Source organism: Rhinolophus hipposideros (genome assembly GCF_964194185.1).
Source record: "Rhinolophus hipposideros genome assembly, chromosome: 11".
Lineage (NCBI taxonomy): Eukaryota > Metazoa > Chordata > Mammalia > Chiroptera > Rhinolophidae > Rhinolophus > Rhinolophus hipposideros.
In genome coordinates this window covers 36,795,566-36,815,050 of record NC_138057.1, presented here as the reverse complement: position 1 = coordinate 36,815,050, position 19,485 = coordinate 36,795,566, and the positions used below count along the sequence as shown (strand labels likewise).

General features: G+C 33.7%; 1 protein-coding gene across 4 annotated transcripts in view; it reads right to left on the bottom strand.

Moving 5' to 3' along the window:
* The window catches only part of SMC5 (structural maintenance of chromosomes 5), a 72,933-nt gene that overhangs the window by 30,588 nt on the left and 22,860 nt on the right, over nucleotides 1-19,485 (bottom strand). For all 4 annotated transcript variants that reach the window (XM_081067596.1, XM_081067595.1, XM_081067597.1 and 1 more), the window contains exons 9-11: nucleotides 9,505-9,760; nucleotides 7,572-7,726; nucleotides 3,637-3,750 (exon numbers count right to left, since the gene is read on the bottom strand). In XM_081067596.1, the coding sequence (XP_080923722.1) occupies nucleotides 3,637-3,750; nucleotides 7,572-7,726; nucleotides 9,505-9,760 (525 nt within the window). The remainder of the gene's footprint in view (nucleotides 1-3,636; nucleotides 3,751-7,571; nucleotides 7,727-9,504; nucleotides 9,761-19,485) is intronic.

Genomic DNA, 19,485 nt, shown 5'->3' with positions numbered 1-19,485 from the left:
CAAAATAATACCAGCCTGAGCCAGGGAACTATGTACTACACAACTAGACTGAGAAACAACGGCTTGAACCGGAGTGGGGGTGGAGGCGGAAGAAGAGGGGAACAAAAGAAAAAGATCAAACAGTGTTAAGAGAAATTAATGGAGGTATGATGGGAAGGTGAAAGTGAAGACTTTTATGGCGGCACCGATTGGTAATACTTGAAGCTACTTTCACAGAATTCTGGGCTTGAACAAATGAGCAAATAATACTCCTGATAAGGGGGGCTATGTTTTTCACAGCTACAGGAGTAAATTACAAATGTGCAAAGGAGAAAGACTAAAACACTACCCTGTTGCGCTGGATTATAGTTGCAAGTATCACTGTAAACTCACGGTGCACTAATGTTCTCTTGCTCTCTGGATAAAATATAGAAATACAGATACATGTAAGGGTTTACATGCAAAGACGTAGAGAAGAAGTGAGACACTATCAGTAGTAGCAAGAACACATCTAGTAGCCAGATCTTGGTTTCTAAAGGAACTAGGGTTCTTTAGGAAAAGGGCTGATTGTTAAGGCCCAGGCTAACTTCAAGAAGAGTCACATCTTGTTTTGCCAAAAAGTAAGCAATATTCAACATACGGCAATGTATCAACAGAACACAAAAGTCAACTTGAGGAAGGTCTCACTGGCCAAATCTGGGACAATCTGAATATTAAAATATTGATAGTAATGTATTATGATCCATAAAAAAATAAAATTCTATGAATCTATATTAAGTGAATAAAGAACAAGCTCTTCCATATAGAATGCCAACTAATAAATACAGAAGGAGTAGCTTAGAATCATTAATGATTCTTAAACTTACTAGATAGTTTCATAAAGAACAGGGTATTTATTACACAAGAACAGGGTATTTATTACACAGTCGCAAAGTATCTCCATACACATAATTACAAAGAGAAAAATAGTTTTGCTATAATGCTTGTTTTGAAGGCAGATTTGTTCCAAGCAGTTCATATACTAGGGGACCGTTTAAGCATTACACATGAATTTCACATTGGCTCATGTGTAATTGTATCTATAAGACACACAAGGTATTCTCTAGGTGAATGCAGAAAACTACACCCAAATGAACTGAGCTGCATAGCAATACACATAATTTGTACACAAAATACACACACATACACACTCCTCTCAAACACCTACCAGCTACCTCAGGTCACTACATGTGTTATGAGCCACACCCAAACACATCTGGCATTTCCTTGCAATTTTTCTTTAAGTTTAAAGTTATATCTAAAAAAAATTATTAAAAGGAAAGAGGACTGAAGGTACAGATGAAACAATATTGGCCATGAGTCAATCTATCAATGACACTAGTATATAGTGTTCATTTAAGTTTTTAAAATGTATTGTTTTAGTTGGTTACACTAAGTAAAACTGAATTACCCAATGAGAAAATAATTTCCTTTTCAATTCCCTTTCAATACCCTAATCATACCAAGGAGAAAGTTGCTGTATGTTGTCAGCATGTCCTTAACTTACTATCTCCTTTAAAAAAAAAAAAATCCTGTGGTTGACAGTTCGATTTCTCCATCCCACAAGGGATGGTGGGCTGCGCCCCCTGCAACTAGTAACGGCAACTGGACCTGGAGCTGAGCTGTGCCCCCCACAACTAAGACTGAAAGGACAACAACTTGACTTGGAAAAAAGTACTGGAAGTACACACTGTTCCCCAATAAAGTCCTGTTCCCTTTCCCCCAATAAAATCTTTAAAAAAAAAATAAAAAAAAAATCGTGTCTTCTGTTTTCAGTAAGCAACAGTACAGATCTAGGATTTACTCAACTGTTTTTATTATCTTTATTGTTAGGCAAATTATTTGCTTTCTACTTTGGTGGTGATATTATACTACCTTTTAGAATATTTTTTTTTCTTTTTTTAAAGATTTTATTGGAGAAGGGCAACAGGACTTGATTGGGGAACAGTGTGTACTTCCAGGACTTTTTTTTTTTTTTTCCAAGTCGAGTTGTTGTCCTTTCAATCTTAGTTGTGGAAGGTGCCATTCAGCTTCAAGTTGTTGTTCTTTCAGTCTTAGTTGTGGAGGGCTAAGCTCCAGGTCCAATTGCCATTGTTAGTTGCAGAGGGCGCAGCCACCATCCCTTGCGGGAGTCGAACTGGCAACCTTGTGGTTGAGAGCCCACTGGCCCATATGGGAATCGAACCGGCAGACTTTGGAGTTAGGAGCACGGAGCTCCAACCGCCTGAGCCACCGGGGCGACCCCCTTTTAGAATATTTTGAGTAGTAAAATATTAAACACACAATGGGATTTATAGATGATGTAATACAGAATTGTACACCTGAAATCTATGTAACTTCAATAACAATTGTCACCCCAATAAACTAATTTAAAAAAAAGAAAAATATTAGTATAGTTAGTACTCAGAGATGACAAAAATTGTGATGGTAGTATACTACATAGCAAAAACTGTGAAGATGTTTTGTAAGTCATTAAAGAATGGGAAATGTACTCTAGTAGATATAACTACAGAAGCAGCTTATACTCAATAAATTTCACAATTTAAAATACACAAAGTCATACATGTAAGAGGAAATTCTGGTACTACTGATGAGAAGCTATGGAAAGTTCATTGTGTACAGCACAACAAAAAAATAATAAAGGTCAAATTTTCAGAAACCAGTGTCATAATTATCAAATGAGTTTCAAATACTCAGCACAGAGGAAGCATGGATTTTTGAGGCAAAGCAAGGTATTTAGTGTAGGCTAAGCTGGCAATTTGCAAAATAGAAATCATCTACTGAACCTAACTGAACACCCTTCAGAAGTCTGTGCCACGTCTCACAGACTTGTAACCCAAGCAATCTACTTCAATAAGCTGACACCATATTACTAACTCACGAGTGGGGCTTAAATAGTTCTAAAATACACAAATGTTTAACGTTTTTGTAGTCCATTTTATAATTTTATTCATTCAACCTTTCTATCCAGTCACCGTATATTCACATTCTCTGCCAAATCTCAAACCAAAAATCTTTTGACATAGATAATATTATCTCCAATTTAGCGATGAGAAAACTTAAGGCACAAAACATTTAGGCAACTTGCCCAAGTTAGCAGCAAAACCAGAATTCAAATCCTAACAGCCTATCTGTAGAGCCTGTGCTCTTAATTACTAAGCCATGCTTCCTTTCAGTGGCTTAAATTCTTGGGCAGTGGTGTTTTCCAACCAGATACAGAATTCTCATTCTTTTTGAAGTGGTTTTATTTATATCATAAACATCACATATTGATTTCCCATCCAAAGAAAAACTGAGTTCATCTCAATACATTTACCAAAAGGACGTTCAAGACCAAAGATCCAGCATTATGTTTCTATCCCTTAATGACAGAATTACTCTTCATATTAATTCCAAATGATAATTTCAAAACATGTTACACAGGAAATTATGGGCTGTGGTTCTTATAAAACAACCTCATTCCCTAATAATGGCATAGATAAGAAAAAATTTAGCAAAAGTAAGTGATTTTTACACAAGAGTTACTACTGGTAAAATCATCACTTTCTGCTTTAGTTTGAATTTTAAAATTCACTAAAAGATGAGTGCCAAGTGAGTCAAAATATTATTAGTACTTGCCTCTTTGAGGAAAACTTCCATATCTTCTTGACTCTCAAATACAAAGGCTCTCAAGTCATTTGATGGAATATGATTTTCAATATATTTGGCATTTTTATTATCTTTCATATTGATCTAAACAAAACAAAAAGAAAAAAATAAGTTGATTTCCATGAAATCCAAACTGATTACTAGAACACAATTATGTTTTACTTTAATGGCTGAGAAAAAGGGAGAAAAGAAAAAAAGAACTTGGTACTGAAGGGTCAACATTGTAAAACATGTATTTATTACACTGAAACATCTAATACATAGCAAAATGAAAGCTAAGACTTGAATAGTATCTGATGCGTAGCAATTTTGGTATTATCTAATAAATAAGTTCCTTTCTGGTCAACTCATTGAAAACACTGAAACAATCTTAGATAGTGACCTAAGAGTATAAACATTTCTTATCTGTCTCCAAACTTTTAATACTTCTGTTTTTTAATTTTTGAGAGGAATTCATACTATACATAGCAATAACCAACTGGCACAAAACCACAAAGAAATGAATAAAACTGTGAAACTAATGGAAAATAACCAGCTATAAATAACCAGCTATGGATTAATTATAACTGTTAGTATCTTCAAGAGAAACCCAAGGTTTGTACCACTAGAGCATAAACTTGATTTATTTTAAAATATTAACTAATTTAAAAAATATATTAACTAATTAGGCATTTCCTCATGTTGAGGCTCAATGGTACTGAAGATACTACTAAGATACAAGATAGGTCAGGAAAACAAATTGTTTCAAGAAGAATACAATTTATTATTTATTGCAGACGACAAGTATGTTAAAAAGCAGAGCATGATAAATCTCCGTAACAGAGGTATACAAAAAATGCTATCTGTGGAAAGTGAAATCTGCTTTCTTAAAAAAATAAAATTTCATGAAAGAAAATATTTATGTTTCATATATACTTAAATATATATGTAAGAAAATTCAGCATACCAATTAAAAGCTAGGGCTTTGGGATCAGACAGATGTCATTTCAAATTCTGTGTGTGACCTTGATCAAATATTATTCAAATATCTGAAAACATTAGCTATCTCATCCATAAAATGGGTACAGTAAAACAGTGTATACCTCATAGGAATAAATGTGGGTTAAAAGATTAGATAATAACACAAGCAAACAAAATTAAAACCACGTTAAAATACTATGACCTGGACAGAGACACTATAAATAGTGTCCATTGTTTCACAATTTTTTTTTTTTGGTACCAAATTACATTATTGAAAAAAATAGTACAAATGAAAGAATATATGTGTGGGTATTTGCTACAACTTATAAAAAGGGTAAAGTAACCCCAATATGACCATAGGAAGTCACGCTTTTTTTTTTAAATAGATATGGATAAGCCACTCTAGAACTTAGCTCACATTATCCTTCTTTCCCAGGATGTACTTGTCAGAGATATTCTGTCAGGTCAGATTCTGGAGCCTCCATCTTGTATAAGTTGGTTACATGGTCATTCAATTCTTTCATGGATTTCACCTGCTAAGTTAGGTAATAAGTTTCAAGGAAATCACACAAGTAGGGGGCCATTCACTGGGAAGTTTGCTCATTTCCAGTAGTGACTGATTCACAGTTTTTCCCAAGTGTAATGCATATTCCATTGCATTCACTGTCTGGTTTCCTGATATCCTCAAGGAAGACGTGGCCACCTTGTTGGTTGTACAGCTTCATCAATTTCTTAGCATGCTCCTTCTCATGAGATTGGTGAAGAAAATATTTGGGAAAGTTCTCCAAAGATACATCTTCACAGCCACAGAAGTAAGACACAGACACAGACAGGTGGACACAGGAAGTATACGGAGCATGCATTGCTCTGGTACTGGATGGCAGCACCCGATTCCAACATTTTTTAAAAACGAAAACTTTCTATACATCCTATCTTACAACCTGTTTATGATTCACTAACATGTTATAAATGTCCTTTTATATAAATAAAGAGACCTACAGCAACATTTTTAATGTCTGCATAGTATTCCAACATAAGGATATAATTTATGTAACTAATCAATGTCTTTGAAAATTTTGTTCTTTTGCCCTATCATTCTGCTATTATAAATACTACTGTGAGGAATGTAAGGATAAAAAAATCTGCACATTTCTCCAATTCTACAATGAAACTATTAGAAATAACTCATGGAAACAGATTGCTAATTGACAAGTTACCATATTTTGCCATGTAAAATGTGCACTTTTTTGCCCAAATTTGTGAGGGAAAAATAGGGTATACATTATATGTGGAAAGTACTAATTCCATATCTATGTTTTTAATTGTTTTATTTATGCTTATGAGTTAAAAGTATAACTGTAGAAATCAGTAATGATATCCGTTTGCAAAATAATGCCCTGGAATATGATAATCAGTTTTGTTGAACTTACAATAAACTTGCAACGATGAAGAGTTTTTGTCCTTCTATGATGTGTAAATATTGTAAATTTCTTACCGGTACGTAAAATTTCTTGTATCTTATATCTGTTCTTGTGTTTTGTAATTATTTGTTACATAAAATTTCTTGTACCATAATATGTTAAAAAAAAAAAATGCTAAAATTCCTTTACTATACAAAAAACAAGTACCTAAATGTAAACAAATAAAAATTTGAATTAAAACAAAATATTTTTTCCCCTAAAGTTTGGGCCAAAAATATGGGTGTGTATTATACACAGGAGCACATTATACATGGCCAATTACGGTATATGACTAAAATTTTAAGTTTACAAATTGCGAATTTGCCTACGAAGGTGGTAACATTTCAACTAAATCTTGAAGGGTTAAGTAAGTGTGTGTGGTAACACAGTTGGAAGGAGGTGGTAGGAAAGGTGAAGGGTTATTCCAAGAAGGGTAAAAAAAAGCAGAGTATATCTTTTTATCTCAAAGATTTAAACATAATTTAAAATGTCAATATATGCCAGCTAGTAATTCAATTTGGTAATAGGCTATTATTAGAAAACCAAGTGACAAGAGGGTAACAAATCTGATAAAGTTCTAAGTATTATTTTGAGGCTGGCATTTTAATAAAAATTTGTTGACAACTACACTTGATTATAATTTATTATACTAAGGATCTCAATGTATTTTTGTTATATTTTCTTCCAATCCCTATTAGATTAAGCAAAACAATAATGCCTGCATCCAATATATATATTCCCTTCTTGATCTGCCAAAAATATTCTAACAATACATGCCTTAGCTAGCAGAGAATGCATTATGCATATTAGTTTTGCTAATATAATGTAAGATACAATAAAAGAAAAAAACTACATGAAATAATTTAATAAAGTGTAACACAAACATAAATTACAGAAAAGTAGAACTTTTCATGAATCCCGCAAGGATCTACAGTACATTCTTTTCTAAAGTAAAAAAAGTTATCTAGCAAAAAACAAGTCATTTTTGGATAAGTTTTTAGTTTATATTATATATTAGAGCTATCAATTGTTTATATATAAACATTTATATATAAGAAACTGTTTGTTTCACTCAGAATCCTCAGAATGCTCTGTTTTTGTAGCAGGTAATTTTTCTTGTCTATCTTCTATCAGGTGCCCCATGTCAACATAATTATTTACAGCAGTTTCTAGTTTTCTATCCCTTTGGCAGCACCTAATCTATTGCCTACTATGACCTCAGAATACCAATTGCCAGAAGCAACCAGCTAACCAAGCTAATTTTATACATGATTCTTAGTCAGTAAAGAGCCATTTTCATTATTGATCAAGAGCCCTTTTAAAAAAACACCTGTGTATGGATTAAGCAGTATACCAGTTGCCCCAAGTCTGACAACAGAAAACCAGGGATGTAAATAAGAAAAAGAATTCTTAAAACAACAAAAATCTATAATGATTACAATAATAAAACTCATGGATTCTACCAAAATGAATAAAATTTCTTACCGTAAGCATTATGGGCTCATAGACTCCTTGCTTAAATTTGTCTCTGTTATTTCTCAGCCATAAAACAGCATCATATGTGTCACGGTATCTCTGTCGCAGCTTATCTTCCTTTTGATTCATAAGATTGTCAAACTGTACAATCTGATCATTCACACCTAAAATTAAAGAATAAATCAAGGTACTGTTTCTCTGAAAACTTTCATTAGTAAAATATTCTATTAATAATACAGAAGAATATCTTAGATCCACATGTTACAAACACCAGTCCGCAGGCACCCAGCACAGTACTATTGTATCTTCTTTTGTCATTTAACAATTGTCAAGAGTTCTTACGTGTATGTAACCTGGACAAACCATTCTCAAATTTTCAAAGACCTGAGATAAAAGATGATCTTTAAGCTATCAAAAATAAATAAGTCACATACAAAAGAATGAGAAAACACTAGATTTCCAATCACAAGACAGTCACAATAAGCATTCAAATTTTTGAGAGAAAAATTATTTTCAAATTAGAATCATATATACAACAAAATTGAGGTAAGGGGATAATGAAATAAAGGTATTTCCAGAGATGCAAAGAGGCTGAAATTAGTTCCCAAATATCTCTTAGGAGGTTCTCTGAACCTGTAACAAAATAAGGGACTAAGAAAAATAGAAGACATGGAATTCAGAAATAGCTTTATCCAACACAGAAAAGGATCTGAGACAAATCCCAGACGACTGCCATGCAGAAGGCCTTGAGAACCATCAGTTAGGAAGGACAATGGAAGGCTCCAGAACTCAAGAGAATGTCAGGTAAGATAGTTTGTTTTTTTTTTTCAACTTAAGGAAACACTAAAACAAGTGGTGCTTTTTTAAAAAAGGTAAATTAAAACTTAAAAAAGCTATCAATGAAAGGAAATTAGATCATAATATACTACCTGGCTCTGCTATGAATAAGTTTCATTGTTGTAATAACATAAGTAATACTTAATATTTCTAGCTTTTAGAATTAACTCATAAACAGAGCACATAAAACTTGATTATAGCTCTCAATGTTTTCAGTCCTAAAAACATAAAAAACAAAGTACAGATTAGAGAATTTAGAATGTGAGAAGGGATGAAAGTAAAAAGTACAACAGTACTAGTATTCTGGGCTTACAATGTACATTCAAGAAGTAGTGACAATTGTTAAATGACAAAAGATACAATATTACTCATAATAAATCAATATTAAGAAATTTTAATGATTAATAACTAATGTTAATATAGTCTCATTTGAGCTATTACAAAACAGAGAAGGGAATTATGAGCTGAAATCTGTATCTAAAATAACAAAAGATAATGTCTAAAATTCAGGAATCAAGCTATGGTGGAATAAGAATATGATGCAAATATAAGAAGGACTGGCAGAAAAAACTGCTGAAATATTTAAAAGTGCTTACTATTGAGAGTGGATCTCAAGGCTAAAAAGGGGTTAGGCTACCCTTTTCTAATTTTTTTTTTTAAATCACACACATCTAGTACTTTGATAAATATAAAAGTGGGTTCTTTTTTAACTGATCTTAGTCATATATACTGAGCAGACAGATTATAAGATCACCTCTATTTGAATAATGCTATGGATCTACCCACATGGTCTACAGGAAAAAAAGTAAACATGAAACTGGACCGGTTTCAAGGAGCAAAGCAAATGGAAGGTTATGAAGGCTATAATTAATTTGATCTGAGAAATAATACTGACTCTGTAAAGTCTGGCCTAAGACAATGGCCAGTCAGTGGCAAGTCATGATACATGATAGACAATTAAGGCCGTAACTTAGAACTGAGCTAAGCTTCCTCAACAGGGAGACTTGAACATTTAAAGACGTATCAGGGGAAGACGAAAACCCATCATCAGAGATTCAGCTCCATTTTATAAACATCTCTTCACCCTAAGTTTAATAAAACTTACTCTTTTTCTCCTTCTCTAGAGTTTCCCTCTCTTTATGCTTATCGATGATCTCGCCTTCGCATAATTCCTTTTCATCTTGAACTCGTCTCAGGTCATTTGTAATGGCATCAATTTGGGGTTGAAGATTCACACAGTTTTCTGTGGTCTTCAGTTCATTTTGCAAATCTTCTATCATTTTGCGGGTATTACTTATTCTCCTCTGTCGGTCATGTTCTTCATTTTGTTTTACTGTTAAAGCCTGCTGAAGTTCCTCGATCTAATAGAACAAAAGTAGGTTAGTACTGGCGATTGTTTTTTCTCCTGGTTTATGAGACTTTATAGTAATCCAGTTTTAAAAATGCAAACATTCTAAGAACATGGGTGTTTTCTTTACTAAAAGGTATCCTGCTAGAATTACACTGTTACTCCTCCTACCAGACTACCTAAATCTTTTCATTTGTTCACTAATATATCCCAAGTATCTAAATTAGTGCTTAGTATAGTTAGTACTCATTAAATATTTGCTGAATAAACAAAATATTTAGATTTCTAAATATTTACAGGAAGTAAATACATGTTTCACATCTCAAGGCTGAAATTAAAAGCCATGTAGTTATATGATACTTTCAATAAAGTAGTAATTAGAAATGATGATTATGTTACCCTATTAAATAAACTTTTCTTTTCAACAAAATTATTTTCTACTAACACTTCAAATTAATATTGTGAGATTTTAAAACGTCAAGGGGTAAGTTTAGATTTGTTGACATATATTCTATTGTTTTTCTGTAAATTGCTTTTGAAAATTCATGTAAGTTGTCAGTGAAATTTTGTTAAAACTATAGTTTTCCTAAGAAAGTTAAGATTTTAACACATACACATAAATATATACTTATACACCCAACTTATTTTTTTTTACAAAATAGAATTTTGTGTTAAAATATATATGATTAACATATTACATAACTCGCCTATTAGCTCACTTTATTTCCAAGTCTCATTTAATCCCTCTCCATTGTAAAAGTAACATTTCATTATAGAAAATATGAAAAATACAGAAATAAAAATCTATGATCCTAATGTCCTTAAACATTTACATTTTAATGCCTGTCTATACCGTGTTTCCCCCAAAATAAGACCTAAGCCAGACAATCAGCTCTAGTGCGTCTTTTGGAGCAAAAATATAAGGCGTGATGTGATGTGATGTGATGTGATGTGATTGTGATGTGATTGATGTGATGTGATGTGATGTGATATAATGTAATATAATATAATATAATATAATATCTGACTCATATTAATTTTTGCTCCAAAAGACGCATTAAAGCTGATTGTGCGGCAGGTCTTATTCTTGGGGAAACATAGTAGAACATATGCTTTACTAAATGGCATCATTAAAAATGTATTCAGAACACTTTCTCATTATCCCCTATGTCCTTGCAAATTAAATGTCATTATATGGATATACCAGATTTTATCCCATTCCCTATTGCTGGAAATTTGGGTAGGTATCAATTTCTTCTTCCTAAAAGTTTAGCTCTGACAGTGTCAAGATAAGGAACTAAACATATAGCAAAACCCCACCTTCTATACCAAATGTGAAGGACAGAAAAAGGATATTTGAAAAAAATAAGTTACATATCTGAAAAGTAACAATGTCCAATGGGCCTAAAACAAGAAAGCTTACAAGAAGCCACCGTGTTCAGCCAGGAAACCCATGAAGTCCGCCCATTCGGGAGAATAAACTGGCATGTCATAAAAGGCAGGTATAGAATTAAGAATCATGAAACACAACATGAGGAAGTCCAAGTCCGTGAAAAAGGACAAGAAATTTAACAAATATAACCTTTGCACTACCAGCAAAATAGAGACAACATAGCTACTAAAAAACCACCCGAGAAACTACCGTTTTCATCATACCCGTGTTTAGTTCAGGCACAGTAAGTCCAAGCCTCCAGGATCACCAGTCTTCACTAGGATACTATTCCCATGCTGCTCTTTATCTTCCATTTCTCTGAACGATCTTCTTGTTCTAAAACTTGGCTACTCCTAGAAGACACCACTGCTCTTAGAGCCCTCTAAAGTGGTGACCTTTTTAGTGGTGGCCATAATCCTTCCGAGTATTTCAGAGCCGAGGAGGGGTCCTCATTAATCGCCACTGTACTACTTCCTCTGTTAACTGAGCCCCACTTCACTTCCTTAAAGCCCCTGGGATCAGACTTTATCAGAGATGACCTTTGTTGCTACATTAACTACCTCCCTCAAAACTCATCCTCATCCCTTCATCCATGGATGACTTTAGCACTACACTGACTCACTGTCTTCCTCTCAATCATTAGGCCTGTCATCATGAGATTTTAACATACAAACAGAAAAATCAATCTAATTGTTTGGCCTCTGTGTTCCTGACTTCTTCAACCATCTTTGCTAAACCCCTCTAGCCAACTCTGTTAGTATTACATTCTAGATCATATAAATCCCCCAAATCATACCACTTCTGAAAGCTGTATTCCACAATCTTACTTTTCAATCACCATTTCCTTTCCTTCCATTTTACTTATTATGGTATTCCTGTTCCAACTACCCTTTGATCCTGCAGGGCCCTTCAACCCATTGACCCTACTACCTTTTCAAATATCCACCATGCCCTTCATTTCTTTCCTTAACCTAAAAAAGGAGTAAAATATACCTACATTAAGCAGAGGAAAGGAAATAATAAAGATATGAAAAGCCATCAATGATACTGAAAATAAAAAAACAAAAGAAAAATCAATGAAACAAAAAGCTGGTTTTGAAAAAAGCAATAAAATTAACAAACCACTAGCAAGACTGACAACACAAAGAAACAAAAAACAATCCTAGAAGACACAAATTATCAATATCAGGAATAGAACAGGGGTATCACTGTATCATTACAGACCCTACAGACATCTAAAGAATAACAAGAGAACTTATACACACGAGTTTGACAATTTACACAAAATGGAACAATTCCTCAAAAAAGACTACTGCAATACATCCAATACAAAATAGATTATTTAGGGAGCTTATAACTACTGAGTAAATTGAGTTCATAATGTTAAACTCCCCTCCTAAAAGCTTCAGATCCACAGTGTTATTTGAGAATTATTCAGAATATTTAAAAAATTAGCAATTCTACACTCTCTCCCAAAAAATAAAGGAGGAGGAAACTACCCAATTCATTTTATAAAGCTAGCTTTATAAATTATCCTGATACCAAAAGCAGACAGACACTACAAAACAAAACTACAGAACAATATCCCTTATGAATAGACACAAAAATCCTTTAACTGTTAGCAAATAGAATTCAACAGTATGCAAAGGGAATTATATATTTATACACCACAAGCAAGCAGGGTTTATTTCATGCATACAAGGTTGATTTGATACTTAAAAATCAATGTAATACGTCATATTAACAAGCTAAAGATGTACATGTACATGATCATATCAATAGATGCAGAAAAAGCATTTGACAAAATTCAACATTCATTCATGATAAATATTCTCAGAAACGCAGGAGTAGAGTGGAACTTCCTAAACTTGATAAAGAATGTCTATAGAAAAACTATAGCTAACATTAATGGTGAAAAACTGAATTCTTTCCTCCTAAGATCAGGAGCAAAGATGTCTACTCTTACCATTTTTATTCAACACAGTGCTAGAACTTCTAGCTAGTACAATAAGGGATGGAAAGAAATAAAAGGCATACAAGTCAGAACAAAAGAAATAAAATTGTAGATGACGTGACTATTTTATAGATGACTTGACTGCCTATGTATAAAGTGCCAAGGAATCTGTTAAGGGGGGGATGGGAGGGAGGGAGGGGGAGAGATAGAGAGAAACATGGATGGAGAAAGGAAGAGTGGGAAGAAAACAAACGAAAATTTAGGTGTAATCTAAACTAAACACACTGAGGATTTGTATGCTGAAAACTATACAACGCTGATGAAAGAAATCAAAGATCTAAATAAATGGAGACATACCGTGTCCACAGATTGGAAGACTCAATATAGTAAAGATTTCAATTCTCCCCAACTGATATACACGTTTAATGCAATTCCTATTAAAATCCCAGCAACATTTTTCTGTAGATACAGAAAAGATTTGGATGTCATCAGGAATCGTGAAGTAAGGAACTCCGAAAAATCACTCCTCCATAAAAGAAATGAAAATATTGACAAAAATTGTCAAAATTAGCTTTTTTAGAGCTCTACAATTTAAACAAAGGCTTGCAACAATCCAGAAAGTGTTTATTCAAGAAAAATGCTTGAATCTTGGGGGAAAAAACAGCAAGCTTTGTGGTATTTTGAACACTCCCTATTCCCATTCCCCTCCTCAATTCCAATTTAGCCTGGAAAAGCAACAGCCCACAATCACAGTGAAGTCAGCAGTCTAGCAGCCACTAGAGAGGTCAGAACAGAATTAGAGCTTTTTCAAATTCTTTCTCAGAGAACTGTCATTATCTGATCTGTCTGGCAGTTTCCTGGAAAACCTTACATGCAAGTCTTTATTTGACCTGACTCCACAGCTTGCTCACTGAAAAACAGCCTTTTCCTGAAAACATTTGTTAAAAACAATCAGTGGCAACTGTTTAACACCACTGTTGCTGGACTCATAATAAGAGTTGTGTCAAATAATAAGCTAACCAAAAAAACTTAAAAGTAAAAGCTAGAGAATGAAATGCCCATTGGAGACTTTGGAAGCTCCTGGAATCCAGAAGGCCACGTCTGACTAGAACTCTGTGCACGATCAGGGCTGTCTATATGCTCCAGAAAGACCTGAGGAGGTCCTCAGCTTTCACAGAGGCTCTGTACAAAGAGGTATCATCCTGAGGCTCTGTGCAAACAGTAAGTAAAAGCCTAAATAGAGTTGTAAATTTGCACTGCAAATTAACCAAAGTTTGCAACAATTCAGGGGGCATCTACTCAAGAAAAACAACAGAACCTTGGTGGAAAGTGAAAATCTGCCCAGCTGATTGCTGAAGGTGTGACCCAACATGCACCCAAAGACCCTCAACAAAGACTAGGAGGCATACTGGTTCCTGTCATTTAAGGAAGTATCTGTCCAATTATCAGGAGACCACTAACCTAACATAGCAGATACTTCAGTAGTCACATACAACAAAGAAAATAATACTTCGCAGAATAGTTACAAAAAAACTAAAAAATAACATCATCATCAACAAAAACAAGCCTATGGGAGAAGAGGATGACTGATTTCAGAGTTGTCACATCATGCTATTTAAACTGTCCATTTAAAAAAAAATTACAACACATTCAACGAAACAGGGAAGCATGACCCATACATAGGACAAAAAGCAGTCCCTAAGGAAGCCCAAAAATCTACTTATAAAGACTTTAGAACAGCTATTTTAAAAATGTTCAATGAACTAAAGGAAACCATGTCTAGAGAACTAAAGGAAAATAAGAGAACAATTCTCATTGAATAGAGAATATCAATAGAGATAGAACTTACAAAACAGAGCCGCCAACTGGAAATTCTGGAGAAAAACAATAACTGAAATAAAAGATTCACTAGTGGGGCTCAACAAATCTGAATAGGCAAAAACAAAGCGTAAGTGAATGTGATGATAGGTCAACTGAAATTGTCTAGTCAAGGAACAGAAAAAAATGAAAAATGAACACTATCAAGCATATAAAAGCACGCACAACAGGAGAGAAGAGGAAGAGGCAGAAAGAATACTTGAAAAAATGACCAAAAGACTTCCCAACTTTGATGAAAAATGTTAATCTGCACATCAAAGAAGCTCAATTAATTCCAAGCAGGATATACTCAAGGAGGTTAACATCTAAAAACATCACAGTTAACTGTTGAAAGACAAAAAGAACTGTGCTGAAAGAAAACCAAAAATTGTATATCCAGCAGAAATATCCTTCAAAGACGAAGGAGAACTTGTGACATTCCCAGATAAACAAAAAACTGAGAAAATCATCACTAGCAGACCTACTCTACCAGAAATACTAAAGCAAGTCTCTCAGGACAAAACGAAAGGACACTCGTCAGTAACTTGAACCTGTACAAAGAAATAAAGCTCACTAGTAAAGGTAATTACGCAGGTAAATATAAAAGATATTATAAATGTATTTGTGTAATTCTTCTACCTGAAATAAAACACAACTATTGCAGTTTTATATATATATATATATATACACACACACACACACACACACACACACACACACACATACATACGAGTACGTGTGTGTGTGTGTGTGTGTGTGTGTTTGTTTGCTCTTTGTCCCTGGTTCCTGGCTCAAAATTCTTAAAACACTTGGAATTTCCTGAATGAGTGGTTTTTGTTATTAGTACTGAGCCTCTTTTGATGATATCTGATGATTTGATGATACCTAATAAGACGTCTCTTGGTAGGGTGCCTAGATAGCCTCATGGATGGAGACTGGATGCCAGAAGAACCAACCACATGATTAGTGTTGGAACTTTCAGTCCCATCCCACCTCAAAAATGGGGAGAGGGGCAGGAGATCAATGGCCAGTAATTTACTCAATCATGCGTATGTAATGAACCTGCAACAAAAAATCTTGAACGAGGTTATAGAGCCTCTGGGTTGAACATGCTGCTATGCAGGGAAGGTGGCACACTCAAAGACGAAATGTAAGCTCTCCACCTGCCAAACCTTGTCCTGTGTATCTCTTCCATTTGGCCATTTCTGAGTTGTATACTTTATAATAAACTGATAATTGTTAAGTATAATGTTTTCCTGAGTTCTGTGAGTCCTTCTAGCAAATAATGAACCTGAAAGGGTGGGGGGGTTGTGGAGACCCTGAATTTGTAGCAAAGTCAGACAAAAGTGCAGGTAGTCTGGGGCCTCAGGACTTGAGACTGGCTTCTGAAGTAAGGACTGTCTTATAGGAGCCCTTAACTTGTAGTCTGCTCTAAATCCAGGTAGCTAGTATCTGAATTGATCTGACTTGTACGATACAGTCAGTTGGTGTCAGAGAATCAGATAATTACTGTTACAAAAATGAAACTGTATAAAGAAATAATTATAAAACTGTGTTGATTAAAAATAATTGATGTGAAAATAACAGCACAAAGGAGGGAGAAGGGAATGAAGCTATATAGGAGCAAAGTTTTGTATACCACTGAAATTAAATTAAATTGGTATTAATATGAACTAGACTATTATAAATTAAGATATTATTAATTCCAAAGACAGCCACTAAGAAAATAGCTCAAAAAATTCATAGTAAAAATAAACAATAGGGAATTAAAATAGTGCAGCAGAAAATATTTAACATAAAAGGCAGCAATATGGGGGAACAGAGGAACAAAAAAGTCCTAAGACATACTGAAAACAAATCAGCAAAATGGTACATGTAAATCCTATCTTGCCATTAATTACATCAACGGTAAATGGATTAAACATTCCAATTAAGAGGCAGAGATAGGCAGAATGTATAAAAATCCATGTTCCAACTATACATGATTTGTAAGAAACACATTACATTACAACACACGAATACGTTTAAAGCAAAAGGATGGAACTTTACATAATCAAATAGAACTCTTTTATTTTCCATCTCCTAGTAATCTTCATTTCAGTAAAAGTCACCACTATCCATCAATTGTGAAGTCAAAAAGTTAGATGTGATCCTCGATTCTGCTACAATTCAATCCTTGTATCTACTCCCCAAGCAAATGTTGTTGGTTCAATTTTCTTGAAGTCAACGTTATTACTTGTCTAAATTAATTCGAGAGTCTCCTAGCTGAACACTCTGCTTTTATTTTTTCCCCATATAGTTCATTCTCCATAAGGCAGAACAGAATGCTTTAAAAACAAATAAATTTTCTCTCTCGCTTTAAAACTTCCAAAGCCTTCTTATAGTTCCCCACTCAATTTAGAATCAATTTCCTTTCTTTTTTCTTCAAGGATCTATTTAATATGATCTTTGCCTACCTCTTTTTTTTTTTTAATTAATTTTATTGGGGTGACAATTGTTAGTAAATTTACATAGATTTCAGGTGTACAATTCTGTATTACATCGTCTATAAATCCCATTGTGTGTTCACCACCCAGAGTCAGTTCTCCTTCCATCACCATATATTTGATCCCCTTTACCCTCATCACCCACCCCCCACCCCCTTACCCTCTGGTAACCACTAAATTATTGTCTGTGTCTATGAGTTTTTGTTTCTCATTTGTTTGTCTTGTTCTTTTTGGTTTATATACCACATATCAGTGAAATCATAGGGTTCTCTGCTTTTTCTGTCTGACTTATTTCACTTAGCATTATTCTCTCGAGATCCATCCATGTTGTCACAAATGCTCCTATATCATCTTTCCTTAACGCCGAATAGTATTCCATTGTGTATATGTACCACAACTTCTTTATCCATTCATCTGTCGAAGGACATTTTGGTTGTTTCCATGTCTTGGCCACCGTAAACAAAGCTGCAATGAACATTGGCGTACACATGTCTCTATAGAGAAATGCTTTTATATTTTTGGGGTAGATACCCAGGAGAGCGATTGCTGGGTCATATGGTAATTCTATTTGTAATTTTTTGAGGAACCTCCACACTTTTGCCTACCTCTTTTATCTGCTACTTCTCAGGAACAATATTGGACCAAAGAGAATACTGAAGCAGCACTGTCAAAGTGTTGAGAAAAAAACTGTAATTTAGAATTCAATATCCAGCCATATGAATATTGCAGAGTAAATGCAAAAAAGGTATTTTCTGATATAAGAGACTCAGAATGTTCATGGCCCAAAGAGCTTCTCTAAAACACCTAGAAGACAGCCAGCAAGAAACATGCCCCAAATCCCTACCTCCTCCAAAGAGGGGAGCAAGAAGTGTGATATAAAAAGTAACACGGTCAAATAAACCAATAAAACATATTACTAGGCTTGAATAAATACAGAGAGTAAAAAATAACATTTTAAATCACTGAAGTAAAATTTCCGATGATATTGACACGGAGTGGAAGAAATGGGAATAAAAAAGCTTGCTAAGATTTTGTCTTAGTTAAGTGGAAGAAAAAAATACTGATTAACTTTTTGTAGACAAATGTATTATTTAAACTTTAAGAGTAATCAGAATAGGTTTAGAACACATAACTTTAGAAAAAAATGAAATAAAATCTTCATCAATAGCAACAGAAAGTAGAAAAAGAAACAGGAGGAATCAAACAAAAAGCACAGTAAGCAGAAAACAGTAAATGTGAACTGGTTCAACTTCTTTACTGTTTGAAAAAGTATCTCACACCAAGTAGAAAAAAATTTTCAAAACAAAACCCAGTATATTTATTTATAGAAGATAAATAAAACCATGATGCTGAAAGAATAAAATAATAAAGCTTTAAAATCTAGGATGCAAAAACTAATATAATTTCAAGAAAAAATAGACATAGGTACACTCACAGGAGGTATTAACATTTTAAAAATAAATAAATCAGATAGGTTAAAAAATAAGCAAGTAAAACATTTGTGTTATATAATTATAGTAAGCCTGTTTTAACATATATATATCCCCACACCTAAAGACAGAACACACATTCTTTTTGAATATACGCAGAAAATGTACAAAACCAAATATAAAGTGAAAGTCCAAAGGATCGCAAAAAATTCTAAAATAAAGTCATAAAAGTTACATTTATTAACCATCAAGCAACACAACCAGAACTCTACATAAAAAAGGCTTAAAATTTCCATGTCCATAGATAGCAAAAGCTCCTATATAACCTTAAATAAAAACATTAAAATTAAGTTGTAACACCTTAAACTGAAAAACAAAAGCACATGTCAAAACATGTGAGATGCAGCCAAATGATAACAAGAAAAAAATTTATATCGTAAAGTGTATTTATTAAAAATTAAGAAAAGATCTGCACAGCAAAGGTGATCAACAAAATGAAAAGGCAATCTGCTGAATGGGAGAGAATATTTGTAAATCATGTATTTAATAAGCGGTTAATATCCAAAATGTAAAACAAAT